Raw genomic sequence first — 24,784 nt, 5'->3', positions numbered from 1 at the left:
CCTTACCCGCTCCCTAACCCTAAAGTCCCTAACTACCGCACACTCACCTTACCCGCTCCCTAACCCTAATGTCCCTAACTATCGCACACTCACCTTACCCCGATCCGTTCCCACACTTACCTTAACCTGGTCCGTAAGCTCCGTTCGCATACTTACCTTACCCCCGTCCGTAACCTTCCCACCACAGTAGAGTAAATAGCAAAGCCATGGATCAGACAACCAAAATCTTACCCTAGGTAAGATTTTGAAGTTCCGTGGCTTCGCTATTTTGTGTTTTCGACAAAAATGGGTCGATATTGTAGCATTCAAAGTTTAAAACCTTCGATACTATAATATAGACCCTTTCTATTTGAACCCCATAATAGTGGAGTACCACAAGGCTCTGTTTGAGCCTATTGCTTTTAATTTATGCTTCTGAATTTCTTTTGTGGTACATATATTAGTTCATAATTTCATAATCTCATTGACCAGTGGCTAGTAAATCATATCTACAAGGTTTCTATGTTTTTAGGATGCAAAAACCATAATGACTGAAGTAGCATAAGGTTACGTTTTGGCCTTGCTCCTTTTTAATTATTAATTTCTGAATTACTTGATCTACGAATTGGCCAAATGTTTGGTGCTGTAATTCATACAAGTGTGATAAGTCTGAAAGGCTGAAAAACAGAGTTTGATAATCTTAACCGGTATAATAACAGTAAGCTTAAGATTAACCCTTAACAAGTTATCTGTTTGATTTTTGATCTTGTAAAATTGAATATCCCTTACATTTTGGAAATACTTTGTAACACTGAGTTTTCAGTATATAATATGAAATCGATTGAAATGAAAGGTGATTATCATCATGATGTTGCATATGCATTGTAAATGGCATACCCTGTGTTAACTATAATGTTCATATGCATCATGCTTTGCCTTAGTCAGTCCTCTATTAGTCTATAAGAATGTACTGGTTTGTTCCTTTTATGGCTTGCCTTGGTTAAACCTGTACTGGAATACAACCGTATGTTTTGTATTATAAAAAGGTTTATTTACTAAACTTTTAAAGTGTATAAAAATATTTCGTTAGATTTTTCCAAGCCTTGAATACGCCTAATGCAGGATTAAAATCTGAATCATTTGGAGTGTCACTTCACTAACCATGAATTCACCAGAGGTTGTTTTTGTGAAATACTTTCTGGTTTTAAAGATGACATTAAACTGCATTTATTCCATCTAAACCATACCTGTCTACTGTCCAGATTTTCACACAGTGTCCATATTTTCCTCATATTTTTGTGGTCTCCTAATAAAATGTGTGGTTTTCTAGTAAGTCATTGAGGACTTGAAGTCACTAAATAATGACATACATTTGACTTTCAAATATCATATCCCTCAAAAATGCATGCTAATGCAAAATCTGTTATTCTAGCAGCTTTCTAAGTTTGTAAAACCAATCCATTCTTCATTTGGGTCCTTTGTATATTTGGTTTTGTTTATATTTCTTGTGCTTAGAGGTTTGGAGGTATGATCTAGGATGACATTCTGTCTGTTAGAGCCCGATCCATAGGCCTGTTATTATTAATGACTACAAATTATTAATTTAAGCAAAACTGTTCTTTTCTCTAAGATCTTCCAAACCACGGAATAATCTTCCCAGAGAGGTTAGAAGTGGTGATGGCCTTGAAGTATTAGGTTAAAATTGTACGTAGAAGCCATTAAATTCACATAAGGTACAGCAGGCTAACAAGGAGTATTGTCCATGATCATGAGTACTGAAATCTTGAGGTATTTCCCAGTGTCTTAAATTAACTTGGTATTGCCTTTGTAAGTTGGATAACAAAAAGGATCAAAATGTCTCTCGTACAGAAAATACTCGGAAAATAGTCCCCCACTAGAAGTCTCTCTAAATAGTGAAACATACTGCAAACACTGGATTTTTATATTTTTGCTTAATAAAATGGTAATCAATGGCAGCAGAGATACTTTATCATATATATTTCCCTACAAAGGGAATACCACTAGCCTAAAAGAGATGACTTATGCACAGACCCATCTCTAAATCTGAAGATGACGGAGAAGAGCTTAACTGTGCAATATTCCTATAATTTCATGTTCTTCCAAGGATTGTGCTGTCTTTATTCAGCTCAGGAATGGATGCAGGAAAGAGGTTGATTGGTCTCTCCAGACTCAAAAAGTCAGTTTAATTAAAAATCTAAAAGGATTACTGCACATGATAGTTTGGCAAATGGATTTAACATATTTTGATACCAAAACACTCCTGTAAAGAAACATGTATTTTGTTAACAGGTGAGGAACATTTAACCTAACCAGTCTGCCAAGGAATTTAGCCAGGCATACTCAATAAGCACAAATCAGTGAATTTACTTTTGTAACTATCTCTCAGGAACACTAAAGAAAATAAGCCAGACAGCTAGGGCTGTCAATATTTGTATAAAATAGCATCCACATTATAGATATGTATGTAGCTTGCTCACAGAAAGGAATTCTCTGATTAAAAATAGGTTTTAATTGATGTGCAAGAAATGGCTGAAAGAGGTCTACACATTTTAATATATATGGGAGCAAATTGGAGAGATGAATACATTTTTAAATGTTAAGTGGGTATGGGAGATAAACAGTGCAAGGGCTGAGTACAGAATAAAAATGTATGGTTACATTACTGCCTGTCCATTGCACTCTTCATAAGCTGCTTGTCTCATTTAATTCATATCTTGCTCCTTACCTCTCTAGTACAGTCAGTAATGACCAGCTCATACAAGTCCATACATCCTTACCTCTCCAGTACAGTCTGTAATGACCAGCTCATACAAGTCCATACATCCTTACCTCTCCAGTACAGTCTGTAATGACCAGCTCATACAAGTCCATACATCCTTACCTCTCCAGTACAGTCTGTAATGACCAGCTCATACAAGTCCATACATTCTTACCTCTCCAGTACAGTCTGTAATGACCAACTCATACAAATCCATACATCCTTACCTCTCCAGTACAGTCTGTAATGACCAGCTCATACAAGTCCATACATCCTTAAACTTTATCATTGTTCTTTATCCTGCTGCCTCCTCAAAAAGCTGCTTGAATCATAAGCCAACTTTTTTCCTAAAGAAATGTTTCCTCATATCTCCCTGAACTATTCCCCTTGTATCCTCACATTGCATTATTGTATTCTCATATATCATGGAAAGATAGTGCCAGCTTGGTTTATAATCTTTCTTTTGATATACTTTAATGTTTTTATTATAGTTAAATCTATGTAAGGCAATCTGCAAGACTCAAACTAATAGCTTAATTTGTTAAGTCTAGAGTATATTGTTTTGTAGTGTTGAATCTGCTGGAAGGATATTTCCACCCCCACCCCCACTTAACCACGCTCACTGCTGAAGGTGAAGCTACATTAACACTTGAGTATATTTCACTCTTATAAGTGTAATATATCCCTGGAAAGACATTGAAAAGCCCATAACTATAAAATTAGATGCTGTGACTCGAGACAAGTATTTAGAGTTCAGACACCTTGTCTTTGTATCTATGAATATCCTACCTCACTGATTGTTTATGGTGGTAAACCATCTGGGGGTGGTTCTTCCCACTCCGTTCGCTCTGCTCACTCTGTTCCCCTGCCCTTCCCCATATCCCACCTTCTCCCAGCATCTCTACTCTTAAACTAAGCATACCACTCCCCCTCATTCCTATGATCCAATTAAATACAGCTCTACTTTGTCCACACCCACATTTCATGCACACCTTACTTTCTTTTATTTAGCCAAACTTATCTGCTCTCTCTTACATCAGTCACCTTGAATTCACATGCCCTTGAATATAATTTTTTACATCTTACTCTACTTTTCCATCACAATACAATCACCACCTCAAACTATTTTAAATTAACTCCAGGCTTACCACCTTCTCTTCTACTATACACACAAACTAGCATTGCACCATAATTTTACCACTGACCAATCACATCTCCCCCACTCATCCTTATCACAAACTGCAAGGTAAAATACCTAACCACATTATCAAAGCCCACTCCGAAGTCAAACCATTTCCTACCTTACCCCCAGTTGCACACATATCACATGATAACAATCTTTATTTACACCTGATACTACATTCAAGCACACAAATTCCACTTTTACTGTTTTTAAACCCACTATCACAGTTGAAATGCTCCTCCTAACTTGCCTAGCCTGTTTACTCTTAATTCTCAACCTCACTACAGCTATATCTCTGCATACCACCACACACCATTACACATCAACAACCTCCTCTAACCCTCTCTCCAGTAAACAACACAGCTTCATGTATCTCCTCCCAACTTTTCCCCTGTACCCTCCCATTCTATTCAAGCCACAAACTGGCCTCCTCACCTCCTATGAAACCACACTTGACACCAGTACCCTCACCTAGGAATAACAAACACTTCCCATGGTATGCATTCCTCATTATCTATTTACTCAGATATGGAAACATACATCCTAACCTTGGCCCGCCATCTAATCCTAACGACAAGAGTAACCATAAAGATTTAAACATACTTACACTTAACTTTAGAAGTATATGTAATAAAATAGCCCCACTACATGCCTGGATTGATCAAAATAAATCTGACATACTAGCCCTTACTGAAATATGGCTACACCCCAATGTAAAAGACTCAGAAATAATACCTCCAAACTTTGCAATAACCACCAGTAATATACTGATCTTTTCCAATGCTAAGGCACTAATCTCCTCTTTGAACCTCAATATATCAAAAAGAGTTTGCATAATAGTAATATATATCCCATCAGGTAACAATATACCAGTGTTGGAAAATATTTTATCCTGGACATCCCAAACAGCAAACCTTGAAACAATAATCTTAGGAGACATAAAAATAGATTGGCAAACCACAGTTTCTGTCTCCCCAATAAATAGTATAAATCTGTATGTTTTTTCTCAGCTTATCAATGCTCCAACAAGATAAAGCAAAGATCTTACCCGCCAATCCACCTTAGACTGGATTCTATTATCCCACCCTGCCAATTACCCCTCTTCTGGTACACTGTCTAGCTCCCTGAGCAATCATCTACCAGCTTATTCCCTTAGAACAAACTCCCAAAAACTAAGAGTTGTTGTTGTGTCTTTCGGCTTTTCCCGGTTAGGGGTCGCCACAGCGGAACTCTGGTATGCTAATCATTGGCAGTTGATTTTTACGTGCTGAGTTGCCAGCCCTAACGCACAACTTTCAATGAAGGTACGCCCATTAATGCATGTCTCCACGCAGAAGACGCTCTAACTGTGAGTCGAACCGGTCAGCGTCTTACTGTGAGTCGACAACGCTACCGCAGCACCACCACCGCGGAGCTCCCAAAAACTAAGAGTACACACTATAAAATCAGTTAGGACCTCAACTAATTTTTGTCAGGAAAAATTCAACAATCTTCTACAGGAAATAGACTGGACACCGTTTAAACAACTACCCCTTAATGATGCTGTACTATACTTTAATAACACCTTCCTTCACATCCTTAATACACTAGTTTCCATTTCCATGAAAAGAATCAAAAATAACTCAGTGCCATCCTCTCTAAGGAATGTAAACACCTGATGAAGCAAAGGGACCTAGCCTGGTCAACCTGGAAACTAAACAAATATGAACAAAATCATGTTAATTTCAAAACACAACGTAACAAAGTGACAAAACTAACCAACACAGATAAGAAGTCATATTATTCCCAGCTTCAACTCCAGCATAAAATCAACCCCAGTAAATTATGGCACTCCATATCTGCTCTACTTAACCCTAGAAGAAATGGAGAGCACACCCTATCACCTGATACCCCTCCATCACAAATAGCTGAAAACTTTAACAAGCACTTCATAAAATCAATTTCAGACCTACTAACTAACACCCCTAATTCTGGACCCCCCCACCCTTCAACCTATTCAGAGACCAACCCCAGGCCATCAACTACTTCTAAACCTGTCATTACTAACCTCCCTACTCAACAAAATGTCATACGAACCCCATCCTCATTTCAGCCCATACCCACTGACATCTTTAAAAAACTGCTACAAAAACTAAAACCCTGCTCTACCTCAGCTGACAATCTCCCCCAATACTACCTCAGACTGGCTGCTAACTCAGTCGCCCACCCAATCATATCCTTATAAATAGATCTTTATCTGAATCAGAAGTAACTACCATATGGAAACAATCTCATATTAGCCCCATCCACAAAGGAGGCAACTCTTTTGATCCATCCAATTTCCGTCCTACTCCATTTTCTCAGCCATATCCAAAATTCTCGAGAGAGGTATCCATCAGCAGGTAATGCAATATCTATTGCAAAACAATCTTTTAGCCAGAGATGCAGGATGCTATATTGCCTCAGTATTCCTTGATCTTTCCAAGGCCTTTGACACAGTGTCTCACCCCTTACTATAAACACACTGTCTAACTTGGGCTTCTCACATAACACAGGAAAATGGTTTTAGAGCTACCTCAAGGATCGTAAACAAGCAGTGAAATGGTCCAATGAACTCTCACCCTTTCTCCACAACCTTACTGGAGTCCATCCTAGGACCCCCTACTCTTCAACATGTTCACAAACAACCTTCACACTGCCTCTCACTCTGGGACCCTGATTCAATATGCTGATGATTACACCATAATCTGTACTGTTCAATCACTACAAGAACTACTCTCAAAAACTCAATAGTCCTTTACTGCAGTCAAATCCTGGTTAAGAAATGTCGAACTCTTTCTTAATCCAAAGAAGACAAAACTAGTGCTCTTTCATCCCAAAAACACCTCCCTTGTCACTGATCATTTCAGCATCCTTGCATCTGACAATACTGCCATAGAAAAAGTGCATGAAACCAAACTTCTAGGTGTTATCATTGACAATAAACTTTCCTTTGAACCCCATATACAGCAAAATATAAAGAAAACTCATCAAAAACTGGGACACATATAGAAACAAACATTTTTTTTACTGCAGCAACCAAAATTACCCTTGCAACAACATTTTTACTTCCCTCCCTTCTGTATGGTGCCCCTGTCTTAACTAACTAACAAAATTCTACCCTAGGCAAGTTGGAACAGTACTACAACAAAGTTGCAAAATTTGCCACAAACTCTAAATATTACACACACCACTGAAAACCACTTCAAGAATTAAACTGGATTGAACTCCCAAACCAACTTGCCTTTATTCAGCTGTTCACCTTATACAACCTTATTTTCAAGCCTACTGCCTGCCCTGCACTAGCCAGTCTCATCACACCTTACACACCTAATTGATCCCTATGACCAGAAGACAAAAATCTCTTCGCTATCTCAAAACCCACAAGAAATCCTGGTCACTCTCTGTATTCATACTCTGTCTCTATACTTTGGAATCCATTATCTCTAGCTACCAGGTCTATGCCTGGCCTAACCCATTTCAAAGCCTCTTTAAAAAATCATCTCAAAAATGCATGTCTCTGTTCCTCCATAAAGACTGCCTAAGGCTCAGGTCTTCGTCTTCTGTCACATTTCAATTCCTATAGAAAATACCAGCGTCGAGAAGAAAACTTTAATGTAAAAAAAGCAAAGCTTTACTGCCAAGTGTATCCTCTGTCTCTGTAAAAACGTGCTTTTTTTACATTAAAGTTTTCTTCTCGATACTGGTGTTTTCTATTTGGACTGCATTCTTTTGTTTTTACAGCAGGACTCTTGGCTTGGACTAGCATTTCAGTCCCTCACAGACTGCAAGATCCTAAAGGTCTTCTAACTCCTCCTCTGCTTCTGTACCATATCCTTAAGCTACTGCTCAGGTTTTATTGCCTCTGTTGTTCTTAACTCTCTCTCACTATCTATCTACATCACTAACTTTCTGGCTGCTATTTTCCTAACTGAAACTAACATTCTATTTTGTATGTACTATAACAGTTAATGTCACACACTGTACTACCGACGTACTTTTTTTTTTTGGACACTATCTACATCATATATGATGAGAGTGACTTATCATCTTGAATGTTTTAACTGTATAGGATTGTCTAGATGTGTAATAATATATTGCAACATTTGTAGCAGTTTGTTCTTTCAAATTATTTTTGGTATAGTATTTGTAATGTAATCTTTATTGTATTGGATTATACTGAATTTGTATTGTACTGTATGTGAAGCTCCCCCCCCCCCGGGCCTCTGCTGAAAATGGGTTCTGTATACTCAGTCAGACCACCCCGGTAAACACATTTCAGATAAATAAATAAATAAATGCATATTTTCCCCTCTGATTCATTTTCTATGGACTACCCAAGTTAAATACTTTTCTTTATCTGGCTTCTAGAAAAGATTGTGAACGATTTTCCATTGTTAGAGCAGAGGTATAGGATGAAGCAGCTAAAAGCGGAGGGTGGGAACGAGTTTGCCATCTGTGATACCTGTGGTGCAACCCAAGAGTCTTGCAAGCTAGCAGCAGTGTTAGGGAGTCACATGACATCTCTGATTTTATTACACATCACCCCAAAGTGACAGAGCTGCTGACAGGCTGTCACTTCTTGTTGGAGACCTAGACGTTCTGTGATGTTAAGTAATTATTTGAATGCTATGGCAAAGCAGTATGAATTCATTAAATGATAGCCATTTGAATTTCAGTCTTCCTGTCTTTCAAGAAATAGCTGATTTGGCATAGTTGTATGTTGCTCTGACATTAGTGCATAGGGTCCTGTGTTCAAGACTTGGCAGTGAAGTTCACGGTGGTAGTACAGCATTTTATTCTAGCAACTTTCCAAGATTATACAAGCAATGTTTAAAATGTGTCCTTGGTTTTTGGGCTTTTGCCACTCTCAATAAATTTTGGCTTTTTCCAGATTTCTTGTGCTCATGTGCTGCAAAGTTGAGAGATACAGTTGAGTGGATTTTACAAGTAGCTAAGAGCTTCTGGGGAAGAGAAGTTTAATGCTGCTTATGCTGAGTCTGCTTCCATTGTTAATAGCACAGCAGGTAGTGTACTTGCTTTCAATGCAGAAGGCTGTGGGTTCTGCTCCCACAGTATGTAGATGCATTGCTGATGCTATACTGTGTTGTACTTTTAAAGGGATGCCGCAGTCCTGAGAATGTCCTCTTTGGCGGAGATACCTAGTAACTATGAACCTGTTATCAGTTTGCCATCCATTCCCTGTTGCAATATTACTAGCTTATCATTTTTTAAATGTAACCTATGCAATTTATTCCTCAAGGGCAACAGACACTTTATTTGTAGATGAAACAATGAAATATAAAGTTGTTTGCTAGTAGCAACCTCTTTATTGGTTACAGATCTCTTTAATGTGGAATTATTTAGATGACTTTTACTTCTGCAGAGATTGTGAATATTTATGATACTGGTGGATTATAGAAGTTTGACTAGACTTTTATGATGGAAATTTTCTGAACAGGACAGTTTTGTCATTACTGGTGCATGCATTTTGTTTCATTGTTTACTGGAAAAATGTTTATTTATTATTTATTTATTATTTATTTTACATTTGTTAACCGGGCTGGTCCAACTGGATGCATATCCTTTTTCAGTAGAGACCCGAGGAGAAAAGCTCCAATCATAATCTTAAAACACAAAATCTCAAAACAAGTTATATAAAAAATCCAGGTTATAACAATGCAAGTTACAAAAAGTATAAATAAGTAGACGTTGTACATTTACAAGGTTAGTAAAAAAAAGTCCATTTACATAGAAGTATAATGAGACAAAGATCAATCATCTGGTAAAACATGACAGGGAAATATAATATACTAATAGAGTATATCAAGTTCAAGAGTCACCATCTTATATTTGTGGTAAAATGTATTTCCAGATAAGTGATAAGGAAACAAGATTTAGGAGATCAGGACTGGATAGATTTGGTGTGAAGGTATGAAATATTAGCTTAATCAGGTTCAGGACATGGGCATAGCCATAGTGTCTTGAGATATTCTTTAAGGTTCTTTTTGAACTGTTTGTGAGAGGTAGTATTTCTGAGGTAGGTTGGGACATGGCTTGCCAATGGAGTTGGCCAAGAGGCATCGCCACCAGAATTATTGGCTTTAATGGTTAGGATCTGGGTGCTGTTGGAAGATCGGAGACTATTTAGGTTAGTGTATGGTATCAATATGCTACACAGGCGGGGTTCTGTCTGGTTGGTTAATTATTTTCCATGCTTCAGAGAGTTGGTTTAGTTTGAGAAGATTGGGCAGTTCCAACCACCCAAGTTGCCTCAGGTTATGACAATGGTGGGTGCGATATGGAGAACCTGTTATAAATCTAGTAATGTGGTGGTAGGCCTGGGAGAGCATGTTTAGTTCACGTTTATGGAGGAAAGAAAGGACTGGGGAGGCATAGAGGAGTGTAGAGAGGAGATGTGTGCGGGCAATGGTAAGTTTAGCAGTCGGAGTAAGAAAATGTTCAAAACAATACATTTTAAAACACCCTTTAACAACTGTACTGTATTATACAAGGAATATAATTGAATGCAACCAGGAAGGTGTATCACGTCTATATTACAACATCAAAGTTTTAGTTAATCAAATAACTAAAGCTCGATCATATAATATCGACAGCTAAAATTGTCGAATGGCCAATTCAACCAAGGGAAACACTTCCCTTGGCTGACTCAAAAAACCCCCCACTTTACATCTGAAATCAAGTGGGGGGCTTTGCTCACCACACTCCCTGATGTGGGGTGCTGTGCCCCCCACACCCCTACCTAAATATATCAACTCCAAGATTGCTCCAAATTGGAAGTGTTTGCCTGGGTTAAATCAGCCGTTCAACAATTTACGGTTTTGATATTACAAGTTTGAGCTTTACTTTGATTAAGTAAAGCTTCAATCTTGTAATATAGAACAGGTGTATCAAAGAACATGTATGTTTTGTGTGCAAGGGGCCTATGATTTGAAAACAGCCCAAAGTTAATCTTTATCTGCCACTGGGCAGATGTATTGTTTGGAAAGTGGGTTTCAATGCTGTTTCAATGAATGTGAGGTTTCAAGGAGAGAAATTTTAATGCTAAGTCTGTTTTCATTATGAGACTGCATTGCTTTGTTTAGCAGATGTCTATTAGTGTTTGTGCTGTAAAATGTAAAATAAAACTTTTAAATGAAATCCAAATCATCGCAGAAGTAAAGCAGTATGCACATTACAGTGTTTATGGTAAATGGTGAAAAATAGCCAATTAATGGGACATTGGAATAGCTGCGGGGGGAGGCCCCATTCGACCATGATTTTGTGAGGGGTGACAAACTCAGACAGCCCCGGTTGAACTATACCTCTGAACTGTCCATATTTTCACAGAATAAATAGATTTTTGCTTTTTATTTTTGGTTTGTTCCTCATAAAATTTGTGGTTTTCTGGCAAATCATTCAGGAATGAAGTCACTAAATAATGACAGACATTGAGTTTCAGCCTTCATACCCTTTAATACATGTTAAAGCAAGCTCTGTTATTCTATCAGCTGTCTAAGTTTATACAAGAGCCATATTTAGTACTGTCTGTATGTTCCCCCAATATATTTGGCCTTGTCCAGATTTCCTGCGTTGAGGTTGAGAGGTACATGCAAATAAATTGCTTTATAGAATTAGGTATATCCAAACCTCTCAACTTTCTCTGACTTTGGCTCAAAATGTTGCTCTCCCCCAATAATCCCTCCACAAAATGGTAATTTTGGAAGAAAATGTGGAGGGATTACAATTAATAAATAATTGTAATGATCAGAGTTATAGATTGCTTTTATTTCAGAAATGCATGTAGATTGTCTTATTTTGTCAGCTGCTCAACTAAACAATACTAATATTAAAAAGTGCCCCTTCTTTGACAGGTTTTCAGCTGTATTGTTTGGCTATTTTATATTTTTGCATCACATGTTTGGTCCATTTTTCATAAAATTGTGGTTTTCTGGCAAATTAGTGGCAAATAATTAAAGATTGAAGTTAGAAAATAATGACAGACATTTGAGTTTCAGATTTTATACCCTTCAGAAAATTCATACTAAAGCAAGACCATTCTCTTGCTAAGTTTATAAGAGCAAGATTTAAAATGTGTCCTTATTTTGGGGCCTTTGCCCCACTTCTATTTATGGCTTTGTCCAGATTTCTTGCTCTGTGGTTGAGAGGTACCGTCAGCCAGAGACATTTCAAATTGTGACATACTTGTTGCAACCCACTTCCCATGTAATGACTCTGGATGTGTTCAAGCAAGGCAAGGAACAGTTAAGTTAAGTAAGTGTGCAGAATTTCCCTCTATCCAAGGTAGACACAAGTACTACAGTGGCTTTTCATCTGTCCTTAATTTTGCAGAATATTCTGGTTTTCTGTCATATTTTTATACTGTTGATTTATGCTTCTTATTATTCAGAAAATGCATGTTGTTGCGTTGCCTGTTGCTCTGTGTTTAAGTAGCATTGCTTTAGTGACCATTACTCAGGTAAGCTTGTCTGAGATTGTAAGATGCAAGTAAGCTTTAATAAGCATACTGTTAAAGAATTACCAACACTGAAAGCCTTTTTGTTGTTGCCATGCAGACAATATTTACATAACTAGATAATGTATAAGCCTTAGGTATTGAAATGCACCTGACAGTATTTGTAAAAAAGGCCAGGATTACAGTATTTTCAGAAGCTCATTACATTTGTTGGAGACCTGCAGTCATCTTTGCAGGATTTACCTGTAAACTAAACAGAATGCCAATCTATCATGTGTGGTCCATAACCTGTGCAGTAATCATTTAAGCAATTTATCTTGAGTTTGTTTCTTGTTTGCTGTTCATTTTTTCCTTTGATCATGTTTTCCCCATGAAACAAGTAGATAGTTGTTGCCAATCAGCAGGTCTTTTTTGGATAAGAAACATTTTTACAAGTGGGGGTATCACAGAGATTGCTACTTTCAGCATGTTACTTGGTACTTTAATCTGAATATAAATTATAATTAGAACTGCAATGTAAGGAGAAGTGGTTTGAGTTGAGTGCTGCTTGTTTTTTTATACTTGATTTGGACTGGCATTCCAGTAATGCATTTAAAAAGTAATTTATTTTTTCATGCCTCACAACCTTTTTGTTTCAATCTAGATATTAAGTAAACTGTCATGTAGCCAATGCATTGAAATATTTTTTTCTTCTACACTTCATTTTGTCTTGAATGGACTCATAATGATGATTTGGCACCCAGGGCAGCATATTTAAAGTCCCAGTTTTTGTGGTTTTGAGCATAGCTCCACCCTTTTCTAGTTGGTCCCACCCATTCAGCTGTCACCTGCAGCCCCTCTTTGATTTGAAGTCACCAACTGCCACTGATATATTTATATATATATATATATATATATATATATATATATATATACATATACATATATATATATATATATTTATATTTATTTATGCATACAAACATTCATGCAAATGTCAGTATGAGTTTTTTTTTTTTAATGGCATTGCTCTTGTCTTTGAAGTTCATATTTTGTTTATTTCATGTTTTAACTGATTTATTCGGCGATTAGTAATTTATGAAACACTGTCAGGCACTCTGATATAAAGTAATGTTTCACAATTGGTTGTATTTCATACATCCCAGTCTCATTTTAGACAAAATACTTAATGGCAGATATGCATTTGAAGTATTAAAGTACATTTGGAATTGTGTTGCATAGCAGGGTTCCATTATACTGGATGATCTCTTTCTGACCTTATTCTGATGTATTTTTTTTAACTTTCCAGTGCTAAACTCATGTAAGTAACCCTTCCAAGAACTTTATAATGTTCAAGTATGTTCATATTTTTCAACCAATTGTACAATAAAGTGCAAGTCCACTGAATAAAACCATGGCCTAGAGTAAGTTCTGTGAGAACACAGTGGTGCAATTTTACCAGACAGATTACATTTATTTATTTAATTTAACATTTGTTTACTGGGAAAGTCCGACTGTGACAGAGTCCATTTTCAGCAGAAGCCCCAAGAGAAATGCTCCAGATGTATGTCTTTGGAATGTGGGAGGAAACTGGAGCACTGGGAGGAAACCCACATGAGCATAGGCAGGACATGCAGACTCCACACAGAAGGCACCCCAGCTGAGAATCGAACCAGCGTACCTCTTGGTGTGAGGTGACAATGCTAACCACTGCACCACCGAGGCTGTCTACAAAACCACAGACAAAATAATTAAATCCCAGTTTAATAAATTTCTCCTGGTATTAATCTGACTAGTGTTATATGCTAGACCATGGAATGTATTATATTGTACACAACAATACGAGTAACCTTATATCCCTGGATACACACGAAATTGGCTTTGTACAAGGCAGGTCATATCTATTCATCATGAATGAGTTTTTTTGAAAGGGACACCAAGGCCATGGATAAAGGTTATACAGTCTACACTGAGCCTTACCAAGGCCTTTGAGATTATCCACAGTGTTGTGATTATTGACAAACTCTCCCAGCTCAACATTAACCTATATATATATATATATATATATATATATATATATATATATATAGTTTATTTGTTTGCTAATTGACTACATACTATTTAGACAAGGGGTGAGCCACAGAGCTCTTTCCTCGACCCATTTTTCTTTGACATGTACATTTCTGAGAGAAATGTTGACATCAAAGGACCATGGCTAACTTATTATCTTGGTGATCACAAACTGAGAATATCCAAATATCCAGTATCAAATCCAATTATGCTAGTCAAGTTTTGGAGCAAGACCACTGAAATGCCTGGTGCGCTAATCATGAGTTTTCTCTCAGGACCAGGAAAATCAGCATAGGTTTCTTTGGTAAATCTTACAGTATCACCTAATTCCAAATAGATAACAATCTAGTTATATCCAACTCAGGCATTAGGGATTTTGGTAACTATGTTGATAACGGACTCTTTTTTCCTGACCACGTTTAATAGTTATAAAATATTCCTACCTTGCACGGCTTATACTTTATTGTACCACTTCAAGGTCCAGAAAAGTTATAAAGTCTTTATTCCTCTATTTTTGGCCCATTATTGAATATAATGCCTCTTTTGGCATGTACATCACTAAGAATCTAAACCAAACTGAAAGAAAATGAGCATTTCCTCAAAATGATCTCTGGTCTTAATACCATTAACGGATCTGATAGACTAAAAATCCATTTCCTTCTACTCCGTGTTCTGTAGCCCCCTAAAGGGGGGTGCTATCTGTTTAATCTTGTATGCCACAAAAGACCCTTCATTCTTTGAACTCATTCACATAAACAGAATTGATGGTAAAGCAAATACCTACTCCTAAGACCTAAATCTATGCCATCAATATTATTAATATCAGCTGGTGTGACAAGGACCTAGCATGACATAATCATATTTATGATATACAGGCTGCAGAATAATAATAATTCACCAATATGGATAATATGGTTGACCTTCTTGGTAGTTTCCTTGGACGTAAGCTTAGTAGTAACCCATGCACCTTCAAGCCTCATGCATAGCCTTCAAGTGATTGAAAAAGGTAGCCATTAAAATAAGAAACAATTATCAGCACAAAATCACTCTGAGTTAGTGCCGATTTTATAGTTAGCTACTTCCAGTCACATTCCTATCGTAACCTGTACAGGTGCAAAGCACTTTGATCTTCTTGATGGAGAGTGGTAAAGGTGTCTCACTACAGGACTGTCCAACCAGCTGCTACCCACAACTTACTAAAATAGGTTTCTCTTACAGTGAACATTTTAGGTGATCTTACAGACTGTTTAAAGATTCTAATTGTTTCTCCATAATACTGTTTTACAAGGGCATATTTGGTGGCATACACAACGCCCTCATACATACAATTAGAATACCCCTAGGTATTACAGCTCATTGCACTTCTGCTGTACATTTGTTGTGTTACAAAGTAATACACATTGCAGTTACCACAGGAGTAAGTATACTTGTGCTTTTAGTATTTGGCTTCTTAAACAGCCTGTGTATCAAGAGGTTTGATATGGCTATGCCTTTACCTTAGGAGAGTGAAGGGGTTTTGGGAAGCAACACATCTTTTAGCGGAGTTAAATGTATTATCTGAGAGGTTCTTATGCTCAATTACAAAAATAAATCCTTTTTTTCCAGTATGTATCTATTCTTTCACTCACTGCATGCATTTCAAAACTTAGAGTCCATTTGAAAAAGATCTGATAGAGAAAGGTTGATCTACTAACACATTAGCTTTTCCAGTACTGATAACATATGACATATAATCCCTAGCAAAGAAAAATAGAGTAATGTAGTACATTTCGTACAAACATCCTGCCATCTACATGCTCTTTGAACTTGCAGTTGTTCAATGTATGACAAAGCTATTTTAATAAATGGTGGGTGGCTTTAATTCACATGTAAAAAAACTGTATGCGACTATAAGCTTCTTTATGTAGTTATCTTCTTTCCTGCTTTACCATATAAATTCAAGTATCCCATCACTGTATGAACCAAATTATAACAGCAGGACAGACCAAAATAGTTTTACAAAACACCACAAACTAAATTATCAGAGACATATGTGCCCAACCTGTACACAAATACAGTAACTAAGAAATAATCTGTATGTCCAAAACTATAACAGTCTTGCTCTTTGTTTCTTGCAAATGCCCATATAGCTGACCTCTTCATTTCAGGTGTCTGCATCCCAGGCCATTAACAGTGACCCTCAGCCACCTTCAATAAATAAAACAGTGTATAATCCCTGGGCTGTTTATCATACGTCAGTTCAGAATCTCTTTTTTTTTTCCACCTATTCTTAACCTCTTCATAAAATCAGCATATATGTAAATTGTTTGCTCCATTTTACCCATGTATATGTTTAACATTTTCTCTCAACTCTTCTTTCTTAGTCTTTCTACTGTGTTCTTTGCAAATCATATAAATGTCAGAGGAAATAAATATATACTTGGCCTGCTGTAATCGGCTTCAGTGTAACCAGTCAAACATCGTAGTAAATCTCATTAGAATTCTATAACTCACTTTCCTATTCCCATCTTCTACGCAGCCTTGATATCTTGTGCTCAGGTTCTAAAGGACCCAACTATTTATATACAGTTTTACTTCTGCCTTTCCTTATCTGCAGTTACTTTTGTTTCTTAGTGCACTATCCTCTTCTAGCAACCTACAATCCTTTCCCTCTTAGATCCAGAAATAATAAACATTTATAATTTTTCTATAAAGCAATTAATCTCAACCCCTGAGGTAAAATGCTATATTTTCTATATGGAAGTTCTGAAAAAGTCATTCCTCCCCTGCTCTGAAATCTTTAACATAGTATAACCCTCCCATTTTCCAATCTCTCACCTTCTCCCTGAATGCATGATATATAGACACACCTAGAATGTCTTGAATGCTAGCTACCCTTACTTCATCACCAAACTGAAGTATACCCTCCAACACTTGTACAATTCCTTGTTTATTTTTATATCTACTGTTTGCATTCATAGGACACTGTTGGGCAAATAACATTCCTCCCCCGATAGCCATACTAATTTCTAAACTTCAAGCACTCCCAGTCTCTGGGCTAGATTCACAGTTGTTTCATATCTCCTGAAATCCTATATATGTCCATCCTCCTGTTGGCATATTCTTTGCAATACACTACTAATTGTTTCCCTCAACCCTACAGATATATTTTTGCATACTTTTTGCATATGTGCCAACAATAAGTTCCTATAGGCTATAACAAGTATGATACAACTGGAAAATCTGTCTTCTTAAGGAAATGGTATTCCCTGAACATCTATTTAACAATCCTGATTTCTTTGCTTGTTCTTAAAGCTTCATTTTATTTTCTATGGATCACAAATGCTTGTAGCTACTAATTTTGTTTAATTTAACAGTGCTAAATACGAATTTACACTTATTCAAACACACATTTGTGGGGGAGCTGTCAACAGCCCTTTTTAAACATTTACTTTTGAAAAAACTCCAAGTGATGGAGTACATTATGTTTTAAAAGTTGTCATTCCCCAAGGTATAATGTCAAGGTCTTTGTGTTTTTTTTTTCTGTTTCAGAGCCAGTATATTAAAATACAGTTTGGCCTCGCTCAGCATAATTTTCTCCACTTTTCTAAGAAATCTTTTTAATTCTTTGGTATGTAATTCTGAGTAATTTATTATAACAGAAGCTAAAGAAAAAGTGCAATACAATACATTTAATCTCTGTCAAACCAACTTATTCTATGTTATTTTTTTATTTTATTAATTGGGTAACCCCACTGAACCGAAGTGTCCCTTTTCACGGGTGATCCAACAGTTCTGTCTGGTTAAGTGACTCATTCATAGGCACTCGGTAGGTAAATGGAAGCTGATGGAATCAAATTCTAGTCTATAGGAAGCAACTTTTTACTGTGAGTGACTTACTCCAGTTTATTATATTGAAGTAAAGCTACTTACATTAAGAACAGGTGTCTTAGATTCTGTTCTCTGGTGCAAGACTATTTAGAGATAGGCCTTACAGTGAAATACATCACTTATACCGAGAGCTATTCTTTCAGAATCTGGGCCATTATGTTAACACTAAATATACAATCAGTAATTTCCAGTCACATTCCAAGTTTAGCCCAAAGTATAATTGATGCTGAAGTTCATAATGCATTGAGCCTCCTTCTCAAGCAAAACTTGCTTCACAAGTGTTTCTTTTCTGCTATTTGTTTAAATTATAAGATACTAATAGGTCATATTTTATTTCATGGTTTAACTAACATATTAACAATTTATGCAGCACTTGCAGGTACTTGAACATAAAGCAAACTTTCACAGTTGGTTGTAGTTCATAAATTTCTCAAGAATCATGAAACAAAATACTTCTCCATAACTAATATGCTCCTTTTCAGATTGCCACTATAGAGCTTCCTAGGCAATTGCTAAACAGAAATTTGAAATGTATTATACAATAGGGTTTTAATGTTCTGTAATCTACTGGAAAATCCATTTAGAACTGGCTGGCCTCTTTCTAACCTTATTCAAAATCATTGATTCAGTTTTCTAGTGCTAAACCCGAGTGCTAACCATTCCCAAGAAGATGTTCATGTTTTAGTTACAACGAGAAAGGTGGATATCAGATAGAATAAATGCTTTCATGTTTTCCACTAAATGCATTACAAAATACACATCCAGTAAAAATTTAAGCCTGAAGTCATTTGTTTGGGAGTACCACAGTACAAACCTACCATTCAGATTATAATAAAAGTTTTCTGAACTAAAGTAAATATGCATTGTTTAATACAGCAACATTTCTCAAAGAAAAACTATAATTTGTGCACGTTTCAGTCTTGCAAGTAAGGATATGCCAGAATCATATGTAGGATAATGAATATAAAAAGAAAAGTTGTGATGAGGGAGAAAGTGGACAAAGAGATTAAAATAGTCGTAACATGGAATGGATATTCCATGAAGCACAGTTTTATTTAGTTTGTTTTATTTACTAGTTAGATCCCAGTGTGCTTCACTATTGCCTATTGTGCTGGGGAATTTGGCCAGGTCACAAATAAGAGGCGCCTAATTATTCTGAAGGGGGAGATGAAGGGCTTTCTGAAAATGAACAAAGTTTATTTGGCATCCAAAAACACAAAGGCTAACAGTAAAATTAGTATAGATAGGAATGTTGCTGTGGAAACTATTATTTTTGAAAAAGAAGATGGGTTGCCTGATTCCCTTTTTGGGGAGATCATGAAGGATGTCATAGGAAATGCAGACCAGAGTGAAAGAAATGTGCAAGGACAAAGATGCTGAGCAGATTGTCTTAAAAGGTTCCATTAGCTGTCAATGAAGAGGGGTCTCTGCCCAAGAGTAAACTACAAAACCAAAATTCCCAGTAGCTGAATCCCATTCATCTGGTGGTCGGTGCACAGGTGCTCAGACAATTTGAGGTTAGGACACTGGGAGTATAATAATAAAATGAGCACAATAGCAATACATAATACTAGCTGCTACAAGATGATTAAAGCAAGTCATATTTTGTACCTGTAGCCTTAATGTTGTGTTATGTTATGTTACTAGGCATATTATTTTCAGTCCTTACTTGTTAAAGGGGGCTGACATGCAGATATGGAGCATGGGATGAATTAGAAACAGTGATGGCAGTTCCTGAAGATCTTTGGCCGCACCACATGGTAGTGGAGAAGGAATATAAGATATGAGTTTTGGATGTACTCACCTCCTTGAACTGCTGTAGAAGTAAATACTTCTTTACCAAGCCATACGTTGACCGTGAGATTGTTTTCCATGTACAGGTGACCCAGCTTAAGAAGAAACTTTATTTTCAAGCAGAGTAACTTAAATCTTCTTTGTGGAGGGTCACTGAAGCGATAAATCATAATGTGAGTTTACCCACTTTACATACTTTTCTTTGCCAGTATCAGTTTTCAGTAGCTACTCCTTTATCCTTATGGAGACCTGTATTGGCCTTGTGCTAGGCCTCCATGGAGCCTGTTTTGTTTGTCATGCACCGATACATATAGCAAACACTCAACAAGCCTTCTTCAGTTCTTTTTCTTACTCTCAGCAGTTTAACTTCCTCTGTCTGTTTAGCAATAACTTCCTCTGCTTAGTAGCTTATGAATGCCAAACATTTATAATTTATTTCAGACATCTTCACACAGAGATCATCACAGGAAAAGTGAAATGATATGGTTACAATCAACAAATGTGAATAATCAGAGGAAACAATGAGTGATAATAAAAAACATACTGTAAATCTCTTAACTCCTCTTCTGAGCAGAGTACAGACATCTGAATGACCCCCACAGGGAAGCTAGGTTACTTTCAGAAGTAAGGAAAAACTGTTTTTAAGTAGCCATGGTAAGAAATAAATGACAAAATGATAACGCAGAAAAATAATAAAATTTATTACACTGTAGTAAGTGCTTTTTTCTCCTATCTAGTAACTCAGAGTCTTCTTCAGAACTGATTGATCAATTATTGATAAGAAGGTAATATGGGGTAATTAGCAGCCAAATATTTTACTTTTACTCTAAACTGTTTTCCATCATAAAATTGTCAGTTTTCAGTATCTCAAGACCATTTCTATACTGACAGATTTTGAACAAGTTCATGAATATAAAATAATTCAAAATTATTGCTCTAAAAAGTTCTTCCTTTCATGGGTGAAAACTATTGCAAGGTAAGCCCGAATGTGTGGTATATCTATCTTCAAATTCCTGTGAAACTCCCTCATAGAAAACACCTCAATTTCTAGACAGTCCAGTACTACACTGAGTTCTCGGCTGTGCCATTAGGGCTGTCCATCTCCCCAGAGTATTTGCCAAATGTTTAGCACTGGTGCTTACAGAATTCAGAAACATTAGTAGTCCCTTACATATACATTTGCTTAAGAGCTACAAAAACGAGGGAATTATTAACAAACTATATTAAGCAGGCAGTTGTACTATTCTAGTATGTGGGCATTAGAATAAATAACAGGAAGTCTTCTTGGACATTACTGATAACATTTCTATGAGAAGTCACAGAATCAGTAGCTATGAAAGCTTTCCCTATCTAGGACTAGCAAACAGAAACTGAGATAGTCACAAAAACAGTTTTCTCACCAACAACATTTTCAAGAGCTCTGGCATACATGCATTATTGCATTTTCCTAAGTTTTCATGCAACATTTCAAATACGAATGGCACAGTATCATCACAATCATTTCATGAAGCACTCTTTATATCCAGTGGACATTATGATTCCTGTTCTCCAAAACATAAAGAATTCGTATGGAAGACAAATAGGGCAAATTTATTCATTGGAATGGCAACACCTCCTCCATCCAAGGTCCAGAATCTACAGGAGATCCTTCATATTATGTTTATAGGGCCTTGAGTTTAGGCAAGCAGCTGTAGACATAGAGTGCTACTCAGGCCCATACTCAAGCATGAGTTCAGGCAAACAGCTGTAGGGATACAGTGCTGCTCAGGCCCATACTCGAGCATGAGTTCAGACAAGCAGCTGTAGGGATACAGTGCTACTCAGGCCCATACTCAAGCATGAGTTCAGACAAACAGCTGTAGGGATACACTGCTACTCAGGCCCATACTCGAGCATGAGTTCAGACAAGCAGCTGCAGGGATACAGTGCTGCTCAGGCCCATACTCGAGCACGAGTTCAGACAAGCAGCTGTAGGGATACAGTGCTACTCAGGCCCATACTCGAGCATGAGCTCAGACAAGCAGTTGCAGGGATACAGTGCTGCTCAGGCCCATACTCGAGCACGAGTTCAGACAAGCAGCTGTAGGGATACAGTGCTACTCAGGCCCATACCATGAGCTCAGACAAGCAGTTGCAGGGATACAGTGCTGCTCAGGCCCATACTCGAGCACGAGTTCAGACAAGCAGCTGTAGGGATACAGTGCTACTCAGGCCCATACTCGAGCATGAGCTCAGACAAGCAGCTGTAGGGATACGGTGCTACTCAGGCCCATACTCAAGCATGAGCTCAGACAAGCAGCTGTAGGGATACTGTGCTACTCAGGCCCATACTCGAGCACATGTTCAGACAAGCAGCTGTAGGGATACAGTGCTGCTCAGGCCCATACTCAAGTATGAGTTCAGACAAGTAGCTTTGGGGAAGCAGCAGAATTGGGGTTAGGGTTAAGGAGTGGGAAGGAATTTTTAGGGTTATGAAATAACCAGGGAATTTAGGTTTAGGGAATTTTATGGAGTGGGGGGAGTTTTAGGGTTAGTGAGTGACAGAACTTTAGATCTAGGGGGAAGTAGAACTTTAGGGTAAGGGATGGAGGAATCCGGTTGGGACCTGCACAGGAGATTTCGACTTAGTGTTTAGGTTCTGGTAATGAGATGGTATGGCTGTGTAGTTTATAGAACTGGATTTGGGTGGGGCATATAATGGCAGATCAGGCTAGTGGGAGTTAGTGCACTTACTTTTTCTAGCAAATGGCAGTGAGCAGGTGCACCCCTAGCTAACAGCATGCGAGCTCCTTCCCACATGATCTATAACTTATTTTATTTACATGGACAGCAAACTAGATTGCATAAATGAATGAGACAAGAACATGCTGTTGTGTATCTTTGCTTACCACCTTCCGGAAGAGAAAAGTTAAAGATGCCTTCTACTGTCTCACATGTACTGCCATCTCCACCACAGACACGACATTTGTCCTCTTTGGTATCTGAGCCCAAGATGCGATCACAACCAACATGCTAGAAAGGAAATTTTAAAACAACAATTTCAAGGTTTTTGCCTGTCTGACGCATACTAAAATGTATAGTAGAATAAAGCATGGGTGTTATTAATTTACTTTTCCTGTTGTTGTGATTTATTTCACAGATACATTTGTTTGACTGGTGACTACTACTGAGAATGGACTGTACCTGTTGGTATCAAAGAATATATATCAAATATTTTATTTCCAATTTTAAAGTAACTGTCAGTGAGCATTTCATATGATAATAGCAGAAATGTTTTTTAAATATGTGTTTATAAGCCATGTAAGTGAACTGTCCTGCATGGACCCTTGCCATTCATGAGCTAAGCTGCAAGGGAAAAGGTAAAAATAATATAGAGGAAATTGGAGAAAGCCCACTTAAGCATGGGAAGAATAAGCAAAATTCAAACCAGGTAGAAACACCAGAGTTTAGGTTCAAATCCCAAACCCTGTTGATATGAGGCAGAAATCTCCTCAGTGAGCAACTCTGTGCAGGTATTCTAGATAAATGAAAATATTTAGCTTATAGCCTTCAGTCCTGAGGAAATTTGCATGAACAAATTATGTAGTGTATAGGTCATGATGATGATCACTAAAGGTAAGAACAATGTATAACATGTTTTGTTATGCAACATATAAGAGGTGTTGTTATATAATAATCTTACTGTACAGCATACCTGGTAGCAACCAGAGAACAGTGATGGAAGTATCTGATAACTCCAAAAGTGGTAATAAACTTTATACTGCAATACACATACAAAAAAGTGGGCAGAGTGCATGTGTCTAGCAGCTTGTAAAACTATTGGTTAATTGGAAGGACATGTCACTCTTTTGGAAGCTGTGTACTTGTCTACTTGCAGTGCTAAGTGTTTTACAGCTTTTGTTATCTCCCTGTCTTTTGATCATCAGATGATAGTAGACAGGAAGTCATTCTACTTAGCAAAACCAATCACCAACAGAATATTATTCAGATCTAAGGAGGAATCATTCACTTATATTCGACATTGATTAGGACAGTTATTGAGTACAGCAGCCCCTCAAGTACGAACTTCACTAGACATATCAAACAACTATAAAATAAACAGGGGTTCCTAACTACAGCAATCACAGGCCTACAGACCCTGAATTAACAGGATAGGCTGGAAGCACTATCTTACAGACTTCTGAGGAGAGACTTAACACTAGTCATACGTGCTATTCGAGACTCAGTTGTCTTTGATCTCTTGCATATCTGCAAATGTAATACTTTTCTCTCACACAAGAAATAGGAACCTAAATCTTGACCACCAGATAAACAAATAAGGTGGATAGACGTATTTATCACACAGCACCTCCCTCACCTCAGGAACAGACTTCCACAGCAAGTTAAACAGTGAGATTCACTAGCGTCATGCAAACAGAACCCGACTGATTGGGTGGCTCTTTATAAATTTACAACAGGTTCTGTTGACATGGCCCTTCTTGTGTACTGGTAAGTGATATATTGTCCTAAAACTAAATTGCCTTGAACTATCTATTAATTTGTGAATCCTGGTATAATAAAATCATGTTTTTTGGATGTTTTCAGCCAATTATACTCTCATATTGCAATATCTTTCCCATATTTCACTCCTAAATCT

The 24,784-nt window shown here is 37.3% G+C and overlaps 1 protein-coding gene across 1 annotated transcript in view; it reads right to left on the bottom strand.

Moving 5' to 3' along the window:
• LOC122787163 (A disintegrin and metalloproteinase with thrombospondin motifs 10-like) overlaps positions 1 to 24,784 on the bottom strand; it is a 1,217,364-nt gene that overhangs the window by 244,239 nt on the left and 948,341 nt on the right. The window contains exon 17 of the mRNA XM_044053741.1: positions 23,037 to 23,160. Within this exon, the coding sequence (XP_043909676.1) occupies positions 23,037 to 23,160 (124 nt within the window). The remainder of the gene's footprint in view (positions 1 to 23,036; positions 23,161 to 24,784) is intronic.

This window comes from Protopterus annectens, chromosome 13.part0 (genome assembly GCF_019279795.1).
Source record: "Protopterus annectens isolate FY-2018-M chromosome 13.part0, PAN1.0, whole genome shotgun sequence".
NCBI classification, from domain to species: domain Eukaryota; kingdom Metazoa; phylum Chordata; order Ceratodontiformes; family Protopteridae; genus Protopterus; species Protopterus annectens.
The sequence above is the reverse complement of the archived record's forward strand: the minus strand, read 5'-3'. Positions and strand labels throughout refer to the sequence as shown.